The sequence below is a fragment of the Atractosteus spatula genome, chromosome 11, assembly GCF_055471065.1.
Source record: "Atractosteus spatula isolate fAtrSpa1 chromosome 11, fAtrSpa1.hap1, whole genome shotgun sequence".
In the NCBI taxonomy this organism is placed as follows: Eukaryota; Metazoa; Chordata; class Actinopteri; order Semionotiformes; family Lepisosteidae; genus Atractosteus; species Atractosteus spatula.
Genome location: NC_142716.1, coordinates 28654618 through 28675057, shown reverse-complemented (window position 1 = coordinate 28675057; position 20440 = coordinate 28654618). Strand labels below are relative to the sequence as shown.

Genomic DNA, 20440 nt, shown 5'->3' with positions numbered 1-20440 from the left:
CGTGGACACTAATTTTCATAGCACTGTCAACGTCAACACAGCTCCATCAATACACATTTCATGCCTAATAGTGTATTCCTGTCAGGAATATTCCTGACTTCTGTGTGAGCCTAGTGCTGAGAGAAGCACGCATTAAACAATGTTAATTAGTTCTCACTAATACTTTGGATTTAAGAAATATTGTTCAGACATAATGCGGAGGGTTAGCTCAATTGAGAGAGGCTGTAGTAGGATAAAGGCTTCACTATAGTTTTGGAGTAGTTTTAATATGTGGAATGGTGCTTTCCTACACAGAACTATAGGAATCCCATGCTATACTTTTCTAAGGAATGTGCTCTGTGGTAATACCATGGACCATCATAATAAAGTGAAACCTTGTCAGAACCACAGGAAACAAAAGCAAAACGATTTAAAACCAAAGTGCGAGTGCAAAAACCACAATACATCCGCCAAGGTGAACTTTGTTGAGATTTAAGAGGTGAATTACTGAACCTGCACAATGAAATTCATTTACAACTTTTCCTCTGTTTTGGCCTCTACGGATAACATCAATCTGTTAACAGGTCAAGAAGAAATAAACGGCCAGGTTCTGATCTGCTGGGGAGGAAATGTGTACTGTCCCTGCGACCTGACAGCACAACACTCTGTCAGCAAGCCCCCAGCCTTATAGCTCTGGTCAGGACAAAGACCTGTAGATGCTAATTGCATTAGACAGGCACAATCATACAGCAGGCAGGAGATCAGGAGAGTGTTAATTGTGTTCAGTGGCAAAGGGAGTCAGGAGGCAGCCTGGTGTCAGGGGAGTGGGCTGTGTTTGCAGGTGGTCAGGGGTTCCCAGAGGGTGGGAGCTTCACCACAAAGGATCTCTCTCTCTGACAGGAGGGCTGATGAGGCATGAAATCCATCAGCCCACGCAGGGGGCAGTTTGGTATGTAAAGAGCACACTTTTGACTGTTGTTTTGGGTGGTTGTGTTTTGTTTTAATCACAGACCACCAAGGGATCCTCCAAAGCCCAGTGATTCCAAGCTGTCATTTGAGGGTGAAACCACCCGTTGCAAAATCATTTTTAACTTGAGACCTTTCTGTTTAATGCATTCTTTTGTGGGTTTTTGTTACATTTACAGGTATTTTGGTCTCATTAACAATAAGACTAGGTGTTAAAGACTTATCAGCATCATCAAAGGTCTTATCAGTGGTTTGCAGCTATTGTGCCCCTCCTTCCTACAGCAAGGATGAACAACAGCATCCTGTTTAATTTACTTAGCTGGCCATTGATTAACTCTTTAACTCACTGCTTAAAGAATTAAGGAACTGCATCAACAGGGACTAGGGAATGGAAAGGAACAAAAATGCCAAGGCTGCACACACACTTGTGATAGAGAAAGAGGATAGATCCCTATATTCAGTACTATGTAAAACCTACTGTTATTTAAGAACCTTACTATTGCGACAGATCTCTTCTTACAGTAACCCTTTGATTAAAAAAATACAATGTAATACATGTATTGAATCTTAGGCTAAAACATTTTCTTCTATTCTCTCTTTTAAATGCAAAAATGCTTTACTCCGGGCTAATAAGATTTTGAATTAGGCACCTAGGAAATGTTAATGGTTTTCACCGGGTTCTGGACAATGTAAGGAAGGTCACGAATATGAGGAAATCATTTGGCCAATCTAGAGCATTTATTTGCTTAGCAGCCTCATTAATCTGGCAGGGCAGCCTCTTCCAGAGAACAAGTATTCCCAGTACTCCAGTAACACGTCTCATGTTTTCCTAAATATCTAGTTTTCAATCAGGCTAAAAACTACAGAGGTAAAACATTTGCATTTGAAACTATTAATCCAAATAAGAGGGACCTTTTTTTGTTTTTCAAAATGCTTGTTTTCATTTTCTCCTTATAACACTTAAGTTTCTGTGCCAGGGGTGCACAATTCCAGCCTTGAAGGTTTGACATGTCGAAAGGTTTTCATTTCCTAAATAGCAAATTGCCATAATTATTTGCCTAAACAAACCAGATTAACCCCTGTGCCCAGGTGTTTCGGTGGCGATTTAAAGAGACCTACTGTTGCTGCTGGAAGAGGTGTTAGTGGGGACAGCAGGGGGCGCTCACCCTGCGGTCCATGTGGGTCCTAATGCCCCAGTATAGTGACGGGGACACTATACTGTAAACAGGCGCCTGACTCTCTGTGGTCATTAAAAATCCCAGGACGTTTCTCGAAAAGAGTAGGGGTGTAACCCCGGCGTCCTGGCCAAATTTCCCATTGGCCCTTACCAATTATGGCCTCCTAATAATCCCCATCTATGAATTGGCTACATTACTCTGCTCTCCTCCCCACTGATAGCTGGTGTGTGGTGAGCGTTCTGGCGCACTATGGCTGCTGTCGCATCATCCAGGTGGATGCTGCACATTGGTGGTGGTGGAGGGGATCCCCATTACCTGTAAAGCGCTTTGAGTGTCCAGAAAAGCACTATATAAGTGTAAGCAATTATTAATTATTATAATTATTACTGAAAAAGACAAGGTGGACTGTGGATCTCCAGCTAGAAGTTGTGCACCCTAGCACTACACCTTTACTCACAACATGCCTGGTTGAGCTTCAGTGTAGAGTTATAACATCAAGAGGCACAACTGACTTGATCTTTACCTCTCGTCACCTCCAGGAAAAATGCTGGGAACGACAAACCTCTGTATATGTCTTCATGACGCAGAAACCTTTGACTTCAACACTAAAGCACTGTGAATGATGCTCCTGAATTACCAAACTTTATCACGACTTTAACATTTAAAATAATTACAGCGAATAAAGCTAAAAAAACATTACATACTTGAAGAATGAGTAACTTTTTCTAAATTAGCATGTAACAAACACTGACGTCTAATAGAATTTAAAAGGTGGGTATGTCATTGTATAAACACTAAAACCACAAAACATGACAAATATAGTGTAATGGTGCCTAGTACTTCATTAATGTATTGTATTTGGACCTGCTTGAAGCACATCAATCAAATCTAGCCCACTACAGCTAATTAATTTGACACCACTGGTTTGTTGTCTTTGTAATATTTATTTGTCATGTTCATGGCTTTTGTTGTAGATAATAACTGTACATTTTTTTGGAATGTACACTTTCATGTTAAAGTTATTGCAAACATTCTGTATTAAGTAAACTGACACTTTATGGATTTACAAATTATGCTGTTTAATATCTGTAACCAATTGGGTTGATCAACAGGGTGTCTACTGTTAAGGATACAGGAGTGTTGGTGCTGTTGTTGGTGCTGCAGACCTGCAAACAATGCTTTGCTCCAGCTCCTGGTGGTGTCTTGTGGGATTTTGTCCCATTCCTCACATAATACCTGGAAAAGCATGTGCCCATTCATTGATCTCTGTTGCCCTGGATGCTAAAGTCATCCCACAAATCCTCCATGGGGCTGGTGAGAAAGGCATCCACAGAATAACAGTCCGATTCCCATCACCCGAGAAAACAGATGCTACCTGAGCAGCACGAGGGCATGACATTCCAGCAGGACAAGAGATGGCATCAGATTGAGGTCACTGGAAGGGAAGCAAGTGTGATGCCAGGACTTCATCAATGTTGTATCATGTCCATGTAGTCAAGCTGGCATCAGTTCCTACAAGTGGAGTTCTATAGTGACTAGACCCTCCTCTCCAGACCAGCACAGTTGATAGTGATGAGCAAATCCTGGCAAGATGTGTGACTCACAGTCTGCATGATGGTAGCCTATCACTGTATGGACTACATTTCACTCTAAGATCTTGGCAGGTTAGATACCTTTGTTTACTTACTGTTTAAAACGCACTTACTTAATCCATCTCCCAATATACTGCTGACACGAAGGTGCCTCTGTACTTCGGCATTATGCCCAGCTTGTCAATAAATTTGATAAGCTAGACACAGTGGTTCTTTTATATATGTTTTTTTCAGATAGAGGCAACTTAATGCTTATGCAGCAGTCACCATGATTCAAATGAGTTCACGGTTACTCCCGATCACTAAAGTCGATAATACAAAAGATTTATTCAATATCCAAATTCTATACACTTTTTCTAAAACATGCAATTTATAATATTTTTCTTTTGATGTGCAGTACACAGTAAATCACTAAGTGCAATCTGAACTTCATTGCACAATGTGACTAATTTGTATATTTTTGTCTACATTGGTTCTCATAGAACATAACTTTTAGCTTTTTTAAAACTGAGCTCCAGAACTTTTTTTTGTTTTTATTGTTCCTTTTTGTAAAACAAAATTAAATAGTGCTCAAAAGGCAATACAATCCTAATGGACTATGGCACATGACAAAAAAAACTGCAGACCTCTGCATTGCAAGGTGATTTATATAACTACAGATGCAGCCATTCAAAACGAGCGGGGCACGCTGCGGTACAATGCGGTGGGCGTAGCGCATCAAATAGCGTCATAACGCGTCATTCTGCGTCATACCGCCCTTTACCGTATGCAAATTAGATTGTTAATAGTATCCGGAATCACCTTGTAAAACCGCCAGGTGGAGCTAATAAAGCTTAACCTCTCATGTACAGCATTTGAGTTGTCACCAGAAAACACCCGGTTTCGAATCCTGATCACTGCTGAAGGACAATCTTTATTCAATTAAGAATTTAAGTTGTATACTCCTTAGACTTTTAAATTTAACTGTGTATTACAGCATGTTAATCATTAGACATTAAAAAGTTGGTATATTTTATGAAAGCAAGATTGCTCAGTTGGACAAGAGTACATTATGCAGAAATATTTTATGCATCAAAGTCTTTACCGAGATATTACTAATAGTATTAATAATGAATGACTCTGGACAAACTGTAAACTTAAAAGTATTACCCTGGTCCACATTCTTTGTAATCGTCTTTGTTAACTGAAAATACATTTTTTTTTCATTGACAAAAAGTAACACCACAGCATTTCGTTGATCCGATCACGTATTCGTTTTCAATCATACAAAGTAAGTCTTGAGAATCACCGATTCACCACGCCTTTCACATGCTCATAAAAGATACTAATTTAGGAACATAAACATATCACTGTATGTAAACTATACTGTATATGGCTGGTCTTGGTAGTTTAAAGAACAAATACACACCAGTATTCCATTTCTCTCTAAAAATTTTAAGCATCAAAGTCTTGCATGTGGTTATTTCGGAAACGTTTTTATGTGTTCCTTCTGACCATATTACTGTACGTTTATATAACTTGTGAAAATTGATCGTTTTAACCTTTTCTGCGAATACGCTTGTTATCGGAGTAAACAAAAGCATACTTTTAGAATTTGATTAATAGGGAATATTATATGGAATCGCGTATCTAAATAAATTAATAACGATATAATTATATTCATGTACTGTTGCACAAGCAGTAGTATAAGACTTTCCATTGATATCTGTATTGCTGTTTCACTGCTTGACACGTCACTTTCTGTGGTGTGATATAATATTTGCTATAATAATAATATTTGCTATTTTATTTTCCAAAGAAATGTTTATTTGTTAAAAGAAAACTCATGGCGACAGCTGGGCTCGTACCTCCGACCTCAGGGTTATAAGTTAGTCACTTAAGCCATCACGCCACCAACACAGTCACACGACAAGCAGTGAAACAGACATACACATACCAATAGAAAGTCTTATACTACTGTTTGTGGAACAGTACATTAATATAGTTATATAGTTATTAATTTATTTAGATACGCGAATCCATATTATATTCTCTATTAATCAAATTCTAAAAGTATGCTTTTGTTTACTCCGATAGCGAGCGTATTCGCAGAAAGGGTTAAAATATCACTTTTCTCACAAAGTATATAAACAATATGGTCAGGAGGAGCACGTAAAAACGTTTCCAAAATAATAATTAAATTCTGAAAAGTATGAGTTTCTTTTACTGTGATAACAAGCGCAAGTATTCATGGAAAATGGTAATCACTTAACTTTGAATGTTTTGTGAGATTTAGAAAGACCAACAAATTCAATATAGTGTCGATAATATTTATTGGCAGTAATAATATCAGTAGCAGCTTGAAATTATTCGTTGTTATTAATAAATGACTTTGCTTCGAACATGTTGTGATATAAATATAATATAATAAAAAATGTTCAATATAGTGCCCATAATATTTGATATTTTAGTCTTTCAAGGAAATGTTTATTTGTTAAAAGAAAACTCATGGCAACAGCTGGATTTGAACACTCATCCTCAGTCACTTAAGCCATCCACCACAGAAACAGACACGTATCAAGTACTGAAACAGCCATACACATATCAATAGAAAGTCTTATACTACTGTTTGTGCTACAGTACATGAATATAGTCATAATGTTATTCATTTCTTTAGCTAGCTTTGCGATTTCATATTATATTCCCTATTAATCAAATTCTAAAAGTATGCTTTTGTTTACTCCGAAACGAGCGTATTCGCAGAATAGGTTAAAACGATCCATTTCACATAGTATATAAACATACAGCAATATGGTCAGAAGGAGCACGTAAAAACATTTCCGAAATAACCACATGTAAGACTTTGATGCTTAAAATGTTAAGGGAGAAATGGAATACTGGTGTGTATTTTTTCTTTAAACTACCAATACCAGCAATATACTATATATACATAATATAATTATGACCTTCAGATGCGTTATGCTCCTATTCTTTTTATGCTCAGCTACTAAAATTTCCCTTTAGTTGTAAAATTCCATATAAATATTCAATACTAAGCGGATTAAAACGTGCACAGTAAAGAGATGAAATGATTAAATCTTTTCACTACCGACCAATGCCCCACGAGTGCCCCTGTCAGTCATTTTGGCCAGCCAATCACGTACTGCGGTACGGCGCGGGGGCTTGTGCATAGTTGCGTGCGGTATGGGGTTTGTACCGTGAACTTTGAATGGCTGCATCTGTATTCAATTAGTTTTTCATTTTGAAATGTAAAAGTGTTACTTTGAAATTAAGACACCAGCCAAATGAAGTCAAATAACATCATGGGTCTCAGAGAATCTAAGCAATAGTTTTAAGTCTTTCTGTCATTACTATTGTTAATGTGTTTTGTTGTAGTTAAACAGGGTTTTAATGCCTTGTGACTTACTGCCACCTGCTGGCAAAACCTGCGCTGGAAAGGTTGGGTCTTCCCCACTCAGCCAGGTTCACTCCTGTTGTGCGATACAGCTCAGGCATTTTTAGAGATCTCTTTAAATCAACTAAAATGAACTAAATTGAACTAAAAATGAATGAAATATTGAAATTGAATTGAACTAAAAATAATTAGTTTAATTAAGCATGTTTCATTTGGCTATTATGATAGATTATTGTAATAGTCATAAATCATTGTTCAGAAAAAGTCTCATGAAAGTAGCTGTCCTGTAATTTGCTAATGTTACTGTTAAAATGGAAGTTAATGCTGTCTCAGGGAGCCTTGCTCTTAGGTACAAAAACGAAACATTTAATTTCAGTGAAAAAAAAAATCACAGAGGAGACATTCCACATTAAGAGATCATCTTTTTCTTTTCTCATTTCACTGGAGGGAAAAAACATAAACAGTTATATAAACATGATTTTAGTTTCTAAAGAAATAATTTTTGGGTATATCGTGCATACAGTAATGTACTTGAAGTAGTTCAGGTGGGTAGCTGCGTCAGCATGCATAGGCTGCAAAGGAACAAGTAATAGGTTTATTCCGTGCTGAAAAGAGAAGAAAGAGAACAACATTTCGACCGTGGAGCCTTCTTCAGGTGTTCACACCTGAAGTCACACCTGAAGAAGGCTCCACGGTCGAAATGTTTTCTTTCTCACACCTGAAGAAGGCTCCACGGTAGAAATGTTGTTTTCTTTCTTCTCTTTTCAGCATGGAATAAACCTATTACTTGTCCCAGTAATGTACTTGTTCATTACGGAAACCAACTTGATTTCTGTCTCTTACTTAATCACGGATGGGAAATTTGCTTTGCAAGCAGGTAAAGACATAACACATAATACATTTATAGACATAACACATTACACAAGACATTTAAACTATATATTTAACTGATGTACGGTGAGAAAGAAAACCAATATACAGTGTAGTTCATAAGTATTTGGACAGTGACACAATTTATGCTGTTTTGGCTCTGTGCTCCAGCACATTGGATTTGAAATAAAGCAATGACTATGAGGTTAAAGTGCAGAATGTCAGCTTTAATCGAGGGTATTTACATCTACTGTATATAGGGTGAACCATATATGAATCACAGCCCTTTTTTACACATAGTCCACCCATTTCAGGGGACCAAAAGTAATTGGACACATTAACATAATCTTAAATAATATTTGACATGGTTGCAAATCCTTTGCAATCGATGACTGCCTGAAGTCTGCGACCCATAAACATCACCAGACGCTGGGTATCTTTCCTGCTGAAGCTCTGCCAGGCCTGTAATTCAGCCATTTTCAGCTCCTGCTTGTTTCAGGGGCTTTTTGCCTTCAGTCTTGTCTTCAGTGAAATACATGCTCAATGGGATACAGGTCGGGTGATGGACTTGGCCAGTCAAGAACATTCCACTTTTTGGCCCTGAAAAACTCCATAGTTGCTTTAGCTGTATGTTTGGGGTCATTGTCCTGCTGCAAGGTGAAGCGCCATCCAATGAGTTTTGAAGCATTTGGTTGGATCTGAGCAGATAAGATGCTTCTGTACACTTTAGAATTTATCCTGCTGCTGCTATTTGCAGTCACATCATCAATAAAGACAAGTGAGCCAGTTCCACTGGCAGCCATACATGCCGAAGCCATGACACTACCTCCACCATGTTCCACAGATGAGGTGGTATGCTTTGGATCATGAGCAGTTCCATTTTTTCTTCATACTTTTCTCTTTCCATCACTCTGGTACAGGTTAATCTTCATCTCATCTGTCCATAAGGCTTTTTCGCAGAACGCTACAGGCTTTTTAAATTACTTTTTAGCAAACTGTAACCTGGCCTTTCTTACCAGTGGTTTGCATCTTGTGGTGAACCCTCTGAGATTATGCTGGTATATTCATCTCTTTATGGTAGTCACTGACACATCTATGCCTGCATCCTGGAGAGTTCCTGATCTGTTCAACAGTTGAAAAGGGGTTTTTCTTCATGATTGAAAGTACTCTGCGGTCATCCACTACTGTGGTCTACCACGGTCTACCTGGTTGTTTGCTATTGCTGAGCTCACCAGTGCGTTCTTGCTTCTTAATGTACCAAAGAGTTGATTTTGACACACCTAATGTTTTGGCTACGTCTCCGATTGATTTATTCTGATTTTCCAGCCTCACGATGACCCACTTTAATGGCATTAACACTTCTTTGGTCCTCATGTTGAGAGACAGCAGCAACAGACTCGATGCAAATGCTACATCTAGAACCAGCTCTAGACCTTTTGTTAGCTCTCTTGCACATGAACTAATGATGCAAATACACACAGCTGGCCAAGAAACAACTGAGCAGCCAAATGTCCAAATACTTTTGGTCCCCTAAAATGGGAGGACTATGTATAAAAAGGGCTGTGATTCCTATATGGTTCACCCAATATAGACGAAAAATACCCTCGAATTAAACCTGACATTCTGCACTTTAACCTTATAGTCATTGTTTCATTTCAAACCCAATGTGCTGGAGTACAGAGCCAAAACAAGAAAAATTGTGTCACTGTCCAAATACTTACAGACTGCATTATATATAAAATAAATGTACAGTGAGTTGTCTAAATTAAGCAGGTAGATAACTGTGTGAATAAAAGATGACTTAGTTCTATTGGTCTAGAATCTGGGCCATCTAAATCAACATCCAGATGGAAGGAAGTGAAATTCACTGTTCAAGGGGTGGTCATGACAATCAATGATTATATTGGCCTTTAGCGCTATTTGCTTGATGTAGTTGTCTGAAAGCTGTAGTTGTACACCAATCATTTTGTTAGCTAGCTTCACAATCCTGCTCAATCTGGTTTTATTACACCTGTATGAATGAATATTAAGACGGATTCAAAGAAAGTTCTAAAGAACAAAGTCATTGTTGTAGTACACGCATTAAAAGAGCAGATTTTTCTTAGGAAGAACTATCACTGTTGTCTCTTTTTACATATGGAATCTGTGTTTTCCTCAAAGGTTAGTTTGTAATTAACAACAGTGCCAAGATATTTGTAACTGTTGACAACTTCAATTTCTTGCTCTTCAATAACTGTTGGTTTTGCAGCTGGTGGTTGCTTTCTCTAATCAATGATCATGTCTTTGGTTTTTGACACACTATGCTGAAGGAAGGAGCTGTTACACCAATCAACAAAATAACCCACGACAGGCCAATGATCAGTGTCTGTGTCTTGGAGGAGACTGAAATTGACAAGTCATCAGCAAACCTAATGATGTGCCTGTCCACTAAAGGGCTTCTACAGCTGTCTGTATACAGAATGTTCGGGATAGGGGACAGCACACAGCCCTGAGGAGACCCCGTGGAAGAACAAAGCTGCCCTGATACAAGACCACTTACCCTCACTCTTTGTGATCTGTTGGTCAAAAGTCTAAGATCCAGACTACAATATTAAAGTCCAGATTAAAATTTGAGAGTAATCGCTCCACTAACAAGCATGGTTGAATGGTGCTAAAGGCTGATCCGAAATCTACTGTATAAATCAATCTCTGGCATGTGTCTTGGGACCTTTCAGATGTGAATTAATTCATAAGAGATTCAGTAATGTTAGGGTAGCATCTTTGACCAGCAGGTTCTCTGAGTGGTGGGGAACATGCCTTTTAACAATTTACTCAAATCATTTTATAACTAAAAAGGACAATGCCACTGCTCTGAAATCATTTAGTGTCTTGGGGCATTTGTGTTTTGCAAGTGGCATGACTGTTGCCTGTTTCCCCAATTCTGGGTAATTTCTGCTGATCCATACACATATTGAAAACATAATGAAATACAGTACAGAACTGCTCAGCACATAACCTCAGTGAGCAGGTACTGAGGTTATGAGGTCTGAGACTTTTCCTGACTTTTCTTGAAAATGTCTCGTTGAGTATCACCCTGAGTTACATTGAGTATCAAATTCAACCTTGGTGGTGGCAGCGAGCTTCTCTTTAAAACTAAAGCAATGTTTGTCAAATGTATGTTAAAAACGCAAGAGGCAGAACAGACAAATCTTAAGAGCATAGAACTTAAAAGTCACCACTACATTTGTTTCACATTATATGCATTAAAAGATGCTACCATGGGACATGTAAAAGTCAAACTGAAGAGACAATGGCAATAAAGCTCTAGCAAGTAAACATACAGTATAGTTATTACCTTCTGGAGAAGGATCAAGTCACCCTTGATAAGAGTATCTCCTTAGCTTCAAATTACAGTATTCTGGAGAAGTTATAATACAGAGAACTTCATAAAAATATCAGCTCTAATATCCATATGGCTGTCACTTAATCTTTTCTTGCACTGCATTAATTAATTACTACTACTGCAATTATTACTTGATAAATAATGTCTTTGTGTAGTGCTTTTCATCCAAGAGATCCTAAAATGGTTTACATACAGAAAGGTGACACCCAACTACACAGCAGGTAGAGAAATTCAAATTTATTTAATTTAATTAAAAGAGAAATTTAGGCAAATAAGAATGAGCCAGCCCAAAGAGGAGTTTCACTGGGGTTCCACTGGTGAATGCCACAGACCTTTAAAGCTCAAGTAGTCAGGACCTTGAATTGATGCTCCATTCAAAGGACAGCTTGGTAGTCTGTCAACATGCTGAGGCACTGGTTTAAAACTTCAGATTCAAAAGGAAAAGTGCCACCTACGGATTCACCAACACCACTTAAAGCAACAACTTTAGAGGTCTCCCTTCCCAGTACTCACCAGATCCAGTCCTTGTTTAGCTTCTGAGATCTGGCCAATTCAGGCGACAAGCCAGCAATGCTGCTGTCATTCTTTAAGCATCTTAATGTCAGAGAAGAAATATTGAATTTAAGACGTTTATCCAAATTATTCCAGTGCTGAGTGCGAATAGTGCAGATCAGTGCTCAGCACTTCTGTTCTTTTAGCTGTAAGAAGTATTATTGACTAGGGCTTTAGCCATCATTATCTGTGAACGTCCAGTTCAGTCAGTTGTAGCAATTTGTTAATCTGTCCTATCACCAACTGTCACAGACAACTAGCTTCACATACAGTGATACAATGTCTACAACATGAGTAATGACAGAATCTGAGAATTTAAATGTCATTAAAAACTCATTCTTTCTTGTCTAATCTGTTCCAGTTATCCATTTCTATGTTAAAAATACAGACACACCTCGGGTTAGGTCATATGCGACTTGCGTGATTTCGGTCAAGAGTAAATTCCGAGTTATGAACATTTTGCGTTCCTCATCTACGTTACCACAGCTGCCGCCTCGCGGTGATCTTCACTCCCTCTCTCTCCCTCAGCCTTCAGTCTTGCTCGTACTGGCTACCACTCGGTTGCTAAAAGAATTTTCACTCTTTCTGAAACATTTTCTTGTGTTTGTGACTTCAGTGATATTGTAATCATGACTGGAAAGTTGCAGATGCTAAGAGTGCACAACCCACGCACGAAGCACAGGAAAATGGATTTAGAGATGAAAATGAAAATGATAAAGAAATCTGAAGGTGGACAAAACTTAGCGGCAATACAACTGTAAAGAATGCTGCCCGTATCAAACAACATCAAAGAACAAGCTCACAGCCATCATGAACAACACCTCTCATCCACTTCATGGGACTGTTACTGGGCAACAGAGCACTTTTAGCAACAGACTGCTCCAGCTACGGTGTTCAAGGAAACGTTTCCGCAGGTCTTTCCTCCCGGCGGCTGTCAGGGTGTATAACGCTGCCCTAGGCTAGGACTGTTAGCCCTTCATTTGCTCGTCTATGGACAGCATGTTGCATCATTGTAGTTTTTTTTGGACACTCAATCTGTATATACCTATGCACATTTTGCACATATTTTATTGTTTTTACAGTGACTATGATCATCATATTTTGCACACACCTATGTACTGTATTTATTTTTATTTATTTATTTTATATTTATTTTGTATAATTTTTCGTCTATTCTGATGTCTGTTTTTGCTTGTCTTGGGCTGGACAGCTTTAACACATCAATTTCCCTTCGGGATCAATAAAGTCTTATCTATTTATCTATGTGAAAGGATCTGCCCCTTTAAAGTCAACAATAATAACGAAACAGAGTTCTGGTACTACAGTATGTGACTGAACGCGCATCCCAAACAAACTGACAACCTCACAGCCTTCCACATCGCACGAGTCGTGCGCTGCCTCAGCTGCTGACGAAGCTGATGATGATGATGTGTTGTCTCTTGTCACCCCCAACTAAAACGCTGCCTACAGTGAGCTACAATTAAACAAAATATTTTTTGTTTAAATATTTTTTCAGTTTTTTTACTGATATCACATTATGTTATAAAATATAGAGCTTAACTTCTTGTATGCATCACATGAAAAAAAATGACAGAAATAACCTCTATAACATGTTCATTGACATAACGATGTACTGCACAGCACTGTACACATGTATGCATAGCCCGTGGGGTGTGATTAATAGGCATTTCGACTTATGTAAATTTCTAGTTACGTAAGGGTTTCTGGAACGGAACTATTATGTAACTCGAGGTTTGTCTGTACATTTTTGTCTCTATCCTTAAGCTCTAGAACGTTACTGTGAAATTAAGACATTGGGGTCTTCAATTCATAGACTGAAACAGACACCTGACAAAAAAACTGACCTAGGACCTCAAGCACTTAACTACCACTATGTGCTCAAGTTGCCTTTTCTCACAAAAACTCTGAAATGGACAATGCGACTCAATTCTAATTGCGTCTTGTATCTAATGGCTCTTTGAACCTCTTCAGTTGGAGTTTGGATACACAGTACAGAAACTACCATTGTTAAGTCAGTTAATGATTTTCCAGTGGCTTCTGGATCACTTAATGTGCTTTTTATTCAACTTAAATGCTGCTGGTGTCAATCACAGTCCCACACTGGATCACATGGAAACTTATCTTGGGATATCTGGCACATCCCTTCCTTGGTTTAGCTCTTATTTATCAATACCACAACCAGAAACAAATTCATCAATCCTAGTTAAAAGTGATGTTATTGCACTAACCCGAGGTATTACATAGAGATTTGTACTGGAAACTTAACTATTTAATATTTATACACTGGCTCTTGGGCAAAGTTTTTACCATTATGGGCTTGGGTTTCACTGCTATCCTGCTGACAGAATGATTTGAAAATCAAATTGGATTACTACTATTCTGGTTTCTGTACTTTACAGGTGTCTGTCTGAAATTAAGATATAGATACAACAGAACATTTCTGAAAGCAAACCGTGACAAGACTGATATTAGCTCAACGGCTGAAAAATTAATGCTATAATATTGATATGTGCCATTATTTTTTTGTGTATTATGTGTACTACTGTAAGGAGCTTTGAGGGTTATTTAAAAACACTCATAAATTAACATTATACTATTATTATTGTCCTTCAATGCATAGTCATGAGAATTGTGAAGAGAGAAAATCTTGCAATACTGCACTCACCACTCTGGGCAAGATGTCAAATTTGCCAAGCATGAACTGCAACTAATAGCACCATGATCATAAGAGACACTGACGCTGAACTGGGCTGTTAAATCTACACAAGACCTAATGCTGAATTCAAACAATTCTAATTCCTTAATGCCATATCCTCTTCATTAAAGTCCGGCCACTACTGTCTTGTAAATCCTTTAGTCACCTCAAAATTGATACCCAAAATAAAACAAATAATTGTTCCACATAGACATGGAATACTTGTTTATTCTGAAATATAACTGTTCTATCTACATACACTTCACACTTTAAACTATAAATCCCACCATTTTCTAACTGCTTTTTCCAATACAGGGTTGCAGGGGAGCTGCAGCTTATCCTGGCATGCAGTGAGCGCAAGGTGGTACAGTATACACGCTGGAGGGGACACCAGTCTATCACAGGACACACACAGATAGACACACACAACCTCACACCAAGGCCAACTGTCCCAGAAGCCAATAAAACTACCAGCGTGTCTTTGGACTGTGGGGGGAAACCCACACAAACATGGGGAGAACATACAAACTCCACACAGACAGCACCCCAGGTCTGGAATTGAACCCAGGGCCCCAGTGCTACACGGCAGAAGCGCTATCCACTCCACACCCATGCTGGCCCTTTATATAGATTTTAATTTTCTTTTGATTGTGTTCCAGAGTACTTATTCTCAGTAGTCATAAAGGTAAGACAATGCATACTGAAAAATTATTTTCTTTTCTTAAATGTAGCACAAAAGGGACAACAGTGAACACTAAATCCCTGATCCACCCCTCTTCATATTATACTCACTGGATATATATGGCATACAGTATATATGGGGAAACAGCCAAGTCCTGTCAGCTGCAAATGGGCAGGGATGTTTTTGGTAACATTTGGTAGAAAACAGACCTTTTGCTCTTTGAGTAAGCAAAACATGCTACTATCTGGAACCCGATTCTCTGATTTTTTTAAGGAGCATATTTGTGATTTTTGAAGTGGGCCTAAGTTTCTTATCATTAATATTCACGTTTGTTTTAGGTAAGATGATTGTCACTATCGTTGTTGCTGTGTTGAGAGAGGTTAATGTTACAAATTACTGCCAGAATTACTTCAGTATACAAACTACCAAGAACAGAAAAACGCAAGAGAGGTTACAGACACAAGTGGGCTGCTCAAGTGACCATATTCATTAGGTTGCTAGTAGCTAGTAGTTTACTGATGAATCATGTGAAACTGTCTCTTGTACTGTAGGAATCCCAGGAACAGGTTTATCTCTAGAACAAATCTGACAGCTTGTCCCAGAGACAGTTCACCCTCTCAATGCATGACGTCATCCTGGTGCCCAAAAGCTGACACCAAACAAATAGCAGGTTTAAGTGATATTGAGTCAGAAGTCCCTACCTTCTGGCCTCCTTCTGGGTCCAGCGAATGCACACACGCTACATACTCCTGCATGGCCTGTTCTTTGCTCATGTCCCCGAGCTGCTTCCAGGCCTGCCTGCAACATCACAGCACAATGTGTAACCCATCAGCAGCCTTACAGAGCCCAGCTGGTAGAAACCACACTCTTAACCGCTTTTCAGTAGGGCAAATGTTTTGTTTTCTATTTTTGATACAGTTCGGCAAGGAGACTGTCAATGCTAGAACTCAGCTTCTCGGGTACGTAATCTAGTCACAGTCTATCCCATAAGTTGACTGACAGATGTTACTTGCCTAGGATGTTATTTAGCCTTTAACAACTGAAATCCTACTTACAGTCCCTGGTCTGTTGGGTTTCTTATAATCACTGTAAAAGTTCGCACATTTACCTTTCTTTTTTTCTGGACAACACTGAAACCTACATTTAGTGTGGGTTTTGTGGACTCGCACAGATTTGTCTCTTGCCTCGTGTAACTTAAAATGAGTTTGTGCACAATACTTTAGCTATCGCTTACTAAAAGGAATACATATTCAACAAACTGAAAAGGTATCAATGAGAAGAAGCAAACTTTAAGAATATGATTAGCTAGTCATCATGTGAACACAGGATAACAATGGCTGTTTCAAACAGCAAATCCACTGGAATATAACTGTATTCCTATTTTAAATTCACAGTGGCAATATGCTCACTGTGTGGAAAATGATTCCATTTATTTTTTAAATGTGCTTGATATGATATATATATATAGATATATATTGTATTACCCTGTTCATTTATGCCAACTGCTTATTTCTAAATTTTGCATATAAATAATGTATATAACTCAGTATACGTGGCCAGTAGGTTTGTCAGTAATACAAAATGTTTGGGGACTACCAGGAGAAATAATGTCACAGGTGCAATGTAGTACTACAAGGAGGTACTGTAGATGGATTATGCTTATAATCACAACGTAGTTATACAAACAATTATCTAAGAAGACAGTTTCCAATTAAACCAGTTTAACTGTAGTTCATTCAAACTTACCATTTCCTTTGTCCTTCAAAGTCAAAGAAGCCTGGTTTTGCTGTGTTACATGTTCCAACTTTGACCTGAAAAGTCAAACCAGACAGAATTTGAAATCTGAAAAAAAGTTTTATCACATAATTTACAGTTTCTATTGCTAGAAAGCATCATCATAAAGTGCTTAACATATTTTAGTCCAAGCAGCAAACATTGTACTGTATCAAGATTATGAAAACAATGTTTGAGGTCATTCTGCAGGAAATACAGGACTGAATTTAAAAGTGGCAGGAAGAAGGTGAAAACTTTTTTTAAAAAACTTATTTTAAGCACTTTCTACAAATTTCAAGAATTAAGAGAAAGAAAAAATAAGCACTGAAGTGATAAAATATAACAATAATTATTCAAGACAAAACTGGTTAAAGAATTTATTAAGCGATGTCGATCTCATGAAGCAGAGCAAGTCCTGAACTTCTATTCTCCTGTACGTCACAAGAGCTTGCTGCCATCAGCAGCACGGAAACAGAACATTTTGAGATTATGCTCAAAATGAGAATGTGTCCTTGGAAACACAGTGTGTGATGTCATTGCCTTTATCGTTGCTCATTTTATTCAATTTAAATAGGTCAGCATGTCTCAGATAGGCGTACTTGGCTCAAATAAGGATTAACGTTCAAATATGAATTTGCATTCACAGACTGGATTCACATATTGTTACTGCTACTTCCAAATTCTCCAGACCAGAGCTGCTTTCCTATCTGATTCATACACATTTAGTAGCTTACAATCATAGTACTTATCCCTGTGTCGCATGTTTTTGTCATGCCAGTTAAAACTCTATTATTGGTGTCCACACAAATATCTTTTAAAATGGCTGTGTGAAGTATTTATTTCTGCACTATACATTTTCCATATCTGATGTCACGCGAGAGCTTGTTAACGATTTTTAAAGCACTTTCATATTCCTCACATTAAAATTGCGAATTTAAACAGGTATCATCCAAGTCTTCTGCCGATCAGATCTTGGTCCTAATAAGTCTTTGACTGACGACTTCAAAGATGTCATTAGGAAATTGCTTCCTGCCAGTTGTTGTCTTGAAGATGTAAAGTAGGAACTTTCCCCCGTCACAGACTTCAAGAAAAGCAACAGAAAAAAAACCCGTTGTTGCGCACAAATCGCGACTTCAGAAAAGTCGTTTTGTACACTTCTATTCAACGTTCGTCAGTTAAAACGATCCCTTGGGAAACTAGAAAATATTGCTAGTGGTTTCTACATCCAAACGTACTCAGTACTTTATAAACACGAAGGTTATCCCTCATTGTCACCAACTACTGTACATGACAGCAACTGATTATGCACATGCTGAGTGCACATTTGGAAGGTTTCAAACTAATTGATCCTGAGCCCGAAAACATATCAAACACGCCTTTGCTTCAGTTTATTAAAGAGTTGCCAAAGGTTTGGGGTTGCTTTACCTGTTTATACCTGGCGTACAGGTAAAGCAGCTGTTCTCTGCTCGCTGTCTGCACCAGTCCACGGAGCCGCTCAGCTGCCGCTTCAAACTCGGCTTCGAGCTCTGTCTCTTCCAGGCGATACCCCAGGTCACCAGCACCGCAACCTTCCTCCCCGAGACCCAAGTCTGAATCCGAATCTGAACCACCGAGCGGCTCTCCTGTGTCTGGCCGAGCCGGGTCGGTACCTGAACCCGTAGCAGAGTCGGGGGAAGACGATGGAGAGCGAGACGCCATATTTGGAGTATGTGCTATAAATATAAATGTTATGATCGTAGTTTGTATTTCTCGAATAATCTAAATCGATCTCCAGTAACACAAATTATATTAAAATTACTCTCTCATGCAGACAGTACCAAGATGCTGGCTAATCGTTTCAGGACTTGTTGCTCACCGCGGTCCGTTTCCAGTTCGCTCCCCTAAGCGGTCCGAAGGAAAACCAAATACACAGAGTACATAAGTTCCTAGTTAATACAGTATACAGTATATATATAGACAGTATAGATGGAAAAAAGAAACGCAACATTTTCTGGAATGAGAATACTATAGTTATAGCTTATGTACTTTCACAAAAAGTTGTCAATTTGTTTTAAGCCCTCTGACCAGCAATACAGCTTGTGCAGTGAGGCATTGCAACTTGCCAATCACACAAAAGTTCATTAGGTGCACTTGTTGTTGCACAGTAGAACATTGATAGTTCATTTGGCTTGCTTGGTTTTTCAGTAGCTAATTCAGTGGCTAAGTCATTCACGTAACTTGTCTAACCCTTTCTTCAAAGACATCAGGATATTGGCGTCCACATCATAGTTGGGTAGTTTGTTCCAGGCCCCAAACCCTTTGAATAAAAATATGCATTTCCCTGTTTGGTAGATTATTTAAACCTCTTATATTTAAAAAAAATTCAAATAGTTTCCCCTAGTTCGTGTTTCACTACTCAATCTTATGAAGTGCACTACTGTAGGTCAGTAACTTTGAGGATTTTGAATAGTTTGAATAGTTACTTGCTATAACTATGAATAGAATTATGAAGGCTAAGACTGTTTTATTTAGTACACCAATAAGATATTTACAGACAACATTAAAACTAACAAACCATTTTGTGATTTAGTTGAAAAGTGTCTGGTCATGGATGTGGTAGTGTGCTCACCTATTTGAATAACACAACATTATACAAAAACATGAATGCAATTATTTTTATTTCAGAAACAGTAGATCAGCTAGGCAAATGAGGTTCCCATCATTAGAACTCCTTTTTTGATTCTTACAGGAAGGCTCTGGATAAAGCGGTCGACATCTTCGACAGCAAAGATGTTTTTTTTGGCATCTTCCTGGAGTTTGGAATTACAGGGATCCCTGGAAACACAGAGTGGTTTGACATGTCACTGTTCGAGTTTCTTTATTCCATGGCAGCGGGTCAGATAGACTTTGGATACAGTTCTTCCCAGCGGCATCTTAATGTCAGGTTTATTCAATAAGAAGCTATTTGATTAAAGGTGTGTGGTAATTTGGCTATTAGACAACTGTTTTTCAGTCATTTCAATCACATTCATAACTCTAATTCCTCTCATCTTCTATTGGACTATTCACCCCTGATCTGTACTATTACCTGTCCCTTAACCAGTTCAATACATGAATTTCCCTAAATGCCTATTGCCTTTAATTTAAGAAGAACACTATCAAAAGCATCTTTAAAATCTAATCATATCATTTTGTACGTTCTGTGTGTTTACTGCTGTGACTTGTTTGAAAAATTTTAACAAGTTGGTAAAGGAAGAATGACCTTTTCTAAAACCATATTGACTACTGCTAGGGTCTTATTTTCATATGAGCGATCCTGTTGTTCAGTTCTAAAGTGGTTTTCATAACTTTACTTGTAAAAGAAGTAAGACGTATTA

At 38.3% G+C, this 20440-nt stretch overlaps 1 protein-coding gene across 1 annotated transcript in view; it reads right to left on the bottom strand.

Moving 5' to 3' along the window:
* Positions 1 to 18964, bottom strand: part of acbd6 (acyl-CoA binding domain containing 6) — a 70771-nt gene extending 51807 nt beyond the window's left edge. The window contains exons 1-3 of the mRNA XM_088927635.1: positions 18510 to 18964; positions 17058 to 17122; positions 16013 to 16109 (exon numbers count right to left, since the gene is read on the bottom strand). Of these exons, the coding sequence (XP_088783761.1) occupies positions 16013 to 16109; positions 17058 to 17122; positions 18510 to 18782 (435 nt within the window). The 5' untranslated portion in view covers positions 18783 to 18964. The remainder of the gene's footprint in view (positions 1 to 16012; positions 16110 to 17057; positions 17123 to 18509) is intronic.
* Between the last annotated feature and the right edge of the window lie 1476 nt (positions 18965 to 20440).